At 46.6% G+C, this 8404-nt stretch overlaps 1 protein-coding gene across 1 annotated transcript; it reads left to right on the top strand.

The window, feature by feature from the left end:
• The first annotated feature begins 1543 nt into the window (after window positions 1-1543).
• LOC143925689 (uncharacterized) lies at window positions 1544-8105 on the top strand. The gene is made up of 7 exons (XM_077450151.1): window positions 1544-1819; window positions 2592-2683; window positions 2877-3078; window positions 3757-3948; window positions 3987-4163; window positions 4489-5772; window positions 8064-8105. The coding sequence occupies exons 1-7, from the start codon at window positions 1544-1546 to the stop codon at window positions 8103-8105; spliced, it is 2265 nt and encodes a 754-aa protein (XP_077306277.1).
• The last annotated feature ends 299 nt before the right edge of the window (window positions 8106-8404 follow it).

The following is an 8404-nucleotide window of genomic DNA, read 5'->3' as shown; positions in this document are numbered from 1 at the left end:
CACCCCCCCAATGTGTGGCACCCGGGGCGGCCTGCCCCCCGCCCCCCACTTAGTTCGCCACTGGCTCCGCTGATGGACACAGATGTGAGGAAGGTACCTCTGATGGGGCACCTGATGTAAGGACAGACTCCGCTTGGGACACCTGATGGCATCTGGTGGCAGTCAACGTAGCTAGTGACGCGCTCATATATATATATATATATATATATATATATATATATATATATATATATATATATATTTAGTTCAAATCGCACCCTTGCTTCATAACTAATGTAATAATATAGAGAATAAATACAGAATACTGGGATCATTATTATTTAGGATTTAGCAGAATGACGACATTGAATTGAGAGGAAGCATCATTACAAAACAAGGACTACTAAACAGGCAGCATACATAATAAACCACAATGGGCTCCCCCTGAAGAAGATCAGTGGTCTTTGGCACCGAGATCTCAGCCCAGTGAGATATCACATTAGGATTGGTATCTCTTGGTAGAAATCATGACATTTGGGGGGTGAATAGCTGTTAGGGAAGTTATGTGGGCTTTTTAAAGCACTTTACGGTACACTTGTTCTGGCACAAAAAGCCAGGAGCTGAGAATGAACTCCCGGGGGGGAGGGGTGTCTATGTATATATAGAAGTTATAAATGCACAATAAGAAAATATATTTTAATGTCTAAAGATTTGTATGTTTATAAAACAGAAAGAATTAAAACATTTTTTTCTCTCTCCAGGAGAATATGATCCATCATCTCCCAGTGTCACCACCCCCACCTTGGAGGGGGAGGACAACCCACTGGTTCCATCCACCAGTGACAGAGAGCCAACAACACCGGCTATGACTGTGGAAGACCAACCAAGTGCAGTCTCCCCATCTACCATTGAGGGTGAGCAAACTGCACTGGTGCTATCCACCAATGACAACGAGGCAACTCTGGCTATGACTGTGGAGGACCAACCAAGTGCAGTCTCCCCATCTACCATCGAGGGTGAGCAAACTGCACTGGTTCTATCCACCAATGACAACGAGGCAACTCTGGCTATGACTGTGGAGGACCAACCAAGGGCAGTCTCCCCATCTTCCATTGATGGTGAGCAAAATGCACTGGTTTCATCCACCAATGACAACGAGGCAACTCTGGCTATGACTGTGGAGGACCAACCAAGTGCAGTCTCCCCATCTACCATCGAGGGTGAGCAAACTGCACTGGTTCCATCCACCAGTGACAATGAGGCAACACTGGCTATGACTGTGGAGGACCAACCAAGTGCAGTCTCCCCATCTACCATTGAGGGTGAGCAAATTGCACTGGTTCCATCCACCAGTGAGATTAAACTGGATACAGTTAATGAGAACCAGCAAAATTCACTCACTCCTTCTAATGGTGAGGTTGAAAACAAATTTTGGGCTTCATTTGCCAACTTTATGAAGCAACAACAACCTCCAAAGTGCAAAATAAGTGAGTCATCACCTCTGGTCCCTTCATATCTTGGAGACAAAATGTCTGTGTGGAGTTCACTTTCATCCATCCCCACCATGAACAAGAAGACATCTGAACTGGTCCCATCCTGCAGTATCGGGAAACTATATGCTGAAACCTTCACCTTCCATGAGGAACTTGGAGAAGGGAGCTTTGGGAAAGTGGTGTTGGCCACCCATCCAGCCACTAACCAAAAGCTGGCGGTAAAGTTCATCTCAAAGAGAAAACTACTGAGATGTGGACCCTGCATGGCACTCACAGAAAGATGGATTCTGGAAGAAGGCAGAGAGTGCCCATACATCACCCATATTTATGGATCTTTCCAAACAAACGTAAGTCTTTTAATCTCCCAATTTCTTCTTCTCTTTCCTGTATTGCGCTCCACTATTGATCCAGACTCCCTACAATAGTTATGCAAATGGTGACTTTTTTTGGTAGTCAAAACTTACACATGGCAAAGCATCCCCCTGCCCCATGAGATGACAGTGTTCAGACCCGTCATCTAGTCCTTCAGGCACTAAGTGCTGAATTGGAGGAGGCAGAAGAAAGCTTAACTTGTGTCCCACATCAGGTTCTTCTGAGGGCTCTGGCTATTGATCAGGACAATGCAGTAAAGGTGAAAGAAGAAGTCTCTAGAGTGCTTCCTACAAGGCTGGAGCTTAGTGACATAAACTGTACAGAGTAGAGGCTTTCCTTCAGGAAAACAAATACTGAGAGGCCGCCATTACTGACTTCAGACATTACTAGTTGCCTGGCTATCTCTGGCCTTAAAACTTTGAGTCACTGAGTCAGAACACGTCTACAACTGGCAAGGCAGGAGAAATCAGGACTCCTGATCGACATACATCTTTCAGGATGGGAAGCCAAAATATAGAAGTCATTGGGCCACCATAACAACTTGACAAAACTAGTATTGTGGTAAAGGTCTTCCAGCAATGGCGGTCTAATATTCTTCTCTGTCTGGGTTTCCTGAGTTCCTCCCCAGGAAGCATTTAGTAAAGATGCCACACTGCACTCTCTGCTGGTGTGCGTGTCTTCATATATTCCTTCACAAAGTGAAAACTTCAATGTCTATAACGTAACCTGTTTTTCCTATTTTCACAGAACCATCTGGCCTTTGTTATGGAGTTTCTGTGCGGAGGAGATCTCTCCGACCTGATAAGAAATTCAGCTCCACTTCCTCTGGACACCTTAAGGTAAGTTTGTCAGGGTCACTTTGGAGTCGGGGGAGGCTGACCACTGAGAACAGGCAGTGACCTATCCAGGCCCCTCCAGCTGATCCCATCCATCTATACCCCTATGTACTATAGGGAGAACTCACTTTATCTTTACCATTAACTGGTGTGTGATGATTTTTGATGCTAATCCATGTATTTCTCTCTCCATCAGAAACCTAACAGCGGAAATTATTTGCGGCCTGCAATTCCTGCATGACAAAGAGATCGTTCACAGAGATCTCAAGCCAGAAAATATCCTGTTAGACAACGCTGGCCATGCCAGAGTTGCGGATTTTGGCTTGTCAGCGAAGGGAGTCACCCAGGCTAAGAGAAGTAACGAACATACAGGGACACCAATCTACATGGCTCCAGAAGTAAGTATGCTCCCGATATCAGATTTAATTAGAACATTTATCAAGATATACCCATTATTATGGTTGGATATGGAGAAGAGATAAAGGGGTGCTCCACTTCCACTAAATAGAGAATGTCTCCACTGGTGACCCGGTTGCTTTTAATGGGTTTCCAGGCTAGAACAATATCCCCAACAAAAGCTGGGAAGTTCTGAGTCATGGAGCAGTGTTGGGGCTTCTTTGTAGGGGACATTGAGGCCGAGTGTAGATGGATTCATCTGCCTGGCCCATTTCACACATATGAATGGGGTAAAACCTCCAGTAACTGCTCACCCACTGTTTCCCTTCTCCTCTTTAACATGGGGAGCGCTTGTGAAAATTGAGCTATTGGGGTCAGTATACCTTCATCCACCTACTTTAATTGGGGCAATTAAAGGGCACCTCTAGGCAAAGCCCCAGAGTGTTTAATCCCTTTCTATTTTATCCGACACGTAAAAAAAAAAAAAAAGGGGTTTTGACTATACATCCTGTTTAAGCCCCACCTCCAATATTCGCAAGCTCCACTTCAGTTTGATGCCGTTTCACTGCAATTTTAGTCATGCTTGAGCTTTATACATCACATATGTCGCTATGTTGTCATCTCTGTCCTCTGCCTGGTCTGACAATGTGCTCATCCCTCTTTCTCTTATGTTTCTACAGGTCTTGCAAAAAATGTATTATTTCAGTATGGTTGACTATTTCTCCCTTGGAGTCATAGTATACGAGATGGCGTTTGGGAAACATCCCTTCTACACCACGGAGGACTGGGAAGAAATAAAGACAAATATTCTTGAAATGGAGCCAGATTATGAGGAGGGTATGGACCCTGACCTCCATAACCTCTTAGTTAAGGTAAGTTACAGAGAGCCTTAAGCTCCTCTATTGCTCAGATATTGTTATTGGTCATGCAGCATCTCATTATATTTCATTCTTCATTACAGCTTCTGTGGAAAGACCAAGAGGAACGAAACCATCTAGTCAGTGACATCAGGAACAATCCGTTCTTCAAGACCATCGACTGGGCAGAGTTAGAGCGAAAAAAAGCAATGCCACCTAAATCCGAACCAGTAAGTATACAGATAATAGAGTCCAAAGACATTGGACGGGGAGGGGAGATTTTCAGCAGCAGGCTCCTCACCATCTAAGACATTTGTTTTAAACAGACTTTTCAGACCTGTCTATGAATTCGTGATCACTATATAATCATACAGTAGGGTCTGAATGATTTCTGTTCATTATTGGAGTTAATTATTGTGTATGTTATCTGACCACTAGAGGGAGCTAGGGTGGAAGGAGCCTACTTGGTGAAATCTGCTGCACTTTGGGTGTGGGGTTTGTTACCACTCTCTGTATCAATTAGAAGCAGTAATGAATGTCTTTTTCTCTGTCTAGATTTGTGAGGAACCATCAAATAACAGCATGCCCTTGAATGAGTATATCAACTACCTGGCCTGGGAGGCTCCAATATCACGATATGAGCAGGAGTATTTCACAGGCTTTTCATACATGAGCGACAGTCTGAAGATGTCACCAATGGACTTATTTTCACATCCACCATTATCGCCAGAGAAGAAGCCTAATTTTGCTGACTGTAGTGATGAAAGTGAGTGTCAGAAGGAGGAACCAATGGACAGGTCTCCAATATTACCACTGAACATCCATGGACCAGTATCAAATCCAATGGAGAACCATTATAAGGCGGCTCTTCAACAATTGGCAGAGCAAATGGTCTTTCTTCAGCCATCACCAGCAGTCAGACAGGAGAATCTCTTCACACCCTGGCCAATGGATTATGAGGAGGCTCATATGAACCTAAAAGAGCCAGGGGAGCAGAATTACATCGATGACTTTGGCTACCAGATTCAGCAGCCACCACAGGACTTCTTCCCAGCAGCATACTGCCAGGAGAATGTGTTTACACCGTGGCCGATGTACCATGAAGAGGCTCATAACAATGTCATAGAGCCAGGGGAGCAGAATTACATCGATGACTTTGGCTACCAGATTCAGCAGCCACCACAGGACTTCTTCCCAGCAGCATACTGCCAGGAGAATGTGTTTACACCGTGGCCGATGTACCATGAAGAGGCTCATAACAATGTCTTAGAGCCAGGGGAGCAGAATTACATTGATGGCTTTGGCTACCAGATTCAGCAGCCACCACAGGACTTCTTCCCAGCAGCATACTGCCAGGAGAATGTGTTTACACCGTGGCCGATGTACCATGAAGAGGCTCATAACAATGTCATAGAGCCAGGGGAGCAGAATTACATCGATGACTTTGGCTACCAGATTCAGCAGCCACCACAGGACTTCTTCCCAGCAGCATACTGCCAGGAGAATGTGTTTACACCGTGGCCGATGTACCATGAAGAGGCTCATAACAATGTCATAGAGCCAGGGGAGCAGAATTACATCGATGACTTTGGCTACCAGATTCAGCAGCCACCACAGGACTTCTTCCCAGCAGCATACTGCCAGGAGAATGTGTTTACACCGTGGCCGATGTACCATGAAGAGGCTCATAACAATGTCATAGAGCCAGGGGAGCAGAATTACATCGATGACTTTGGCTACCAGATTCAGCAGCCACCACAGGACTTCTTCCCAGCAGCATACTGCGAGGAGAATGTGTTTACACCGTGGCCGATGTACCATGAAGAGGCTCATAACAATGTCATAGAGCCAGGGGAGCAGAATTACATCGATGACTTTGGCTACCAGATTCAGCAGCCACCACAGGACTTCTTCCCAGCAGCATACTGCCAGGAGAATGTGTTTACACCGTGGCCGATGTACCATGAAGAGGCTCATAACAATGTCATAGAGCCAGGGGAGCAGAATTACATCGATGACTTTGGCTACCAGATTCAGCAGCCACCACAGGACTTCTTCCCAGCAGCATACTGCCAGGAGAATGTGTTTACACCGTGGCCGATGTACCATGAAGAGGCTCATAACAATGTCATAGAGCCAGGGGAGCAGAATTACATCGATGACTTTGGCTACCAAATTCAGCAGCCACCACAGGACTTCTTCCCAGCAGCATACTGCCAGGAGAATGTGTTTACACCGTGGCCGATGTACCATGAAGAGGCTCATAACAATGTCATAGAGCCAGGGGAGCAGAATTACATCGATGACTTTGGCTACCAGATTCAGCAGCCACCACAGGACTTCTTCCCAGCAGCATACTGCCAGGAGAATGTGTTTACACCGTGGCCGATGTACCATGAAGAGGCTCATAACAATGTCATAGAGCAAGGGGAGCAGAATTACATTGATGACTTTGGCTACCAGATTCAGCAGCCACCACAGGTCTTCTTCCCAGCAGCATACTGCCAGGAGAATGTGTTTACACCGTGGCCGATGTACCATGAAGAGGCTCATAACAATGTCATAGAGCCAGGGGAGCAGAATTACATCAATGACTTTGGGTACCAGATTCAGCAGCCACCACAGAACTTCTTCCCAACGGCATACTGCCAGGAAAATGTGTTTACACCGTGGCCGATGTACCATGAAGAGGCTCATAACAATGTCATAGAGCCAGGGGCAGAGGCGGCTCTAGGCTTTGTGAGGCCTTAGGCAAAATTTAGACACGAGGCCCCACTCACGCCCATAATGGATAAAAAAAAATTCAAAGAGAGGGGGAGGAAGAGGGAGGGAGGGGGAGAGGAAGAGAGAGAGAGGGGGAGGGGAAGAGAGAGAGAGGGGGAGGGGAAGAGAGGGAGGAGAGAGAGAAGGGGGAAGGGAGAGAGAGAAGGGGGAAGGGAGAGAGGGGGGAAGGGAGAGAGAGGGGGGAAGGGAGAGAGAGGGGGGAAGGGAGAGAGAGAAGGGGGAAGGAAGAGAGAGAGAGGGGGGAAGGGAGAGAGGGGGGAGGGGGGAAGGCGGGAGAGAGGGGGGAGGAAGAGAGAGAGAGGGGAGGAAGAGAGAGAGAGGGGGAGTGGGAGAGAGAGAGGGGAGAGAGGGGGAGAGAGGGGAGAGAGGGGGGGGGGGGAGGGGGAGAGAGGGGGGAGGGAGGAAGGTGGAGAGAGAGATCTCTAGCCCCGTTCCTGTCTGCAGCCCCTCCTGTGTACCATGTCCCAGTCTGCAGTGCCTGTCTATGGGAAGTTGTGTGTGATGCTCGGTACTTTACCTTCCATGCCAGCAGGGTGTTCATGACGGCCAGCAGCAGGCAGGGTCCATTCTCAGTCTGGGTGGGGACAGTGTCCTGCTCCTTCCAGAGGATCTGGTTGCTGTGAGATGGAGTGTGCGTTTTCTTATATTCGGTGTGCGTTTAATATATTCGGTGTGCGTTTATTATATTTGTTTTTCTTATATTCGGGCAGCACAGTGGTGTAGTGGGTAGCACTTTCGCCTAGCAGTAAAAAGCGTCACTGGTTCAAATCCCAACCATGACACTACCTGCTCAGAGTTTGCATGTTCTCCCTGTGCCTGCGTGGGTTTCCTCCGGGTACTCCGGTTTCCTCCCACACTCCAAAGACATGCTGGTAGGTTAATTGGCTTCTGTCCAAGAAATTGGTGATATCCTTGAAATCCTTGATGGTAGGGACTGATGTGAGTGTGTACTCACTCAGGATGGACTGGTGTCTTTATTCAACCTTACTAACTATGTAACTATGAGAGCCCATCACCAGAAACACTGATCCCTGAAAGCTGTGAAGTGAATATACCAAGCACACCAGAAGAAATGTTTGACCAAAGCAAACCTGTGCAGGAGTCAGAACAAGAGGTGGAACTCATATCGCCTAACTCAAGTTCCCCACCAGATCTGGTGCATGCAATTGCCAAGATGGCTGCCTCAACTGCTAACTGCTTTGTGTCTCCAGGGAGAAATCTGCTGTGTAAATTGGAATAAAATGTAAACCAAAAGTAATGCGTTTGTGTATGGATTTTGTTAAGCACTTTTGAATAATATATATTTTTTGTAAAATGATAGGATTATTTTGTATTCTCATTTACAGCCAGGAGGTGGAGCACTCAGCTCCTTTTCAAGTATTTTCTAGGCTATCCTAAGCAACTTGGCTGAAAAAAAGCCTGCTGTTTACTATATAGCTCAATAGCTCTCTCTGACCCTCCCTGTAACCACAATACCATCCCTCCCTATATCCCCAAGAATAACCGCCCCTGTAACTCCAATACTATCCCTCCCTATATCCCCAATACTATCCCTCCCTATATCCCCAAGAATAACTCTCCCATTAACCCCAATACTATACCTTCCTATATCCCCAAGAACATCCTTCACTGTAACCCCAGTAATAACCCTCCCTGTAACCCCAATACTAACCCTCCCTATATCCCC

The sequence above is a fragment of the Lithobates pipiens genome, unplaced genomic scaffold (genome assembly GCF_037356315.1).
Source record: "Lithobates pipiens isolate NorthernLeopardFrog02 unplaced genomic scaffold, aLitPip1_a1.2 Scaffold_22, whole genome shotgun sequence".
NCBI classification, from domain to species: domain Eukaryota; kingdom Metazoa; phylum Chordata; class Amphibia; order Anura; family Ranidae; genus Lithobates; species Lithobates pipiens.
This window is presented reverse-complemented; position numbering and strand designations above follow the sequence as displayed.

What these genes read in the sequence shown, in the direction of transcription:
- LOC143925689 (XM_077450151.1), top strand. Translation starts at nt 1,544, where the DNA reads ATGAACAAGAAGACATCTGAACTGGTCCCATCCTGCAGTATCGGGAAA. An exon ending in CTTCCTCTGGACACCTTAAG is followed by an intron (nt 2,684 to 2,876) that starts GTAAGTTTGTCA and finishes TCTCTCCATCAG; the next exon opens with AAACCTAACAGCGGAAATTA. An exon ending in CAATCTACATGGCTCCAGAA is followed by an intron (nt 3,079 to 3,756) that starts GTAAGTATGCTC and finishes ATGTTTCTACAG; the next exon opens with GTCTTGCAAAAAATGTATTA.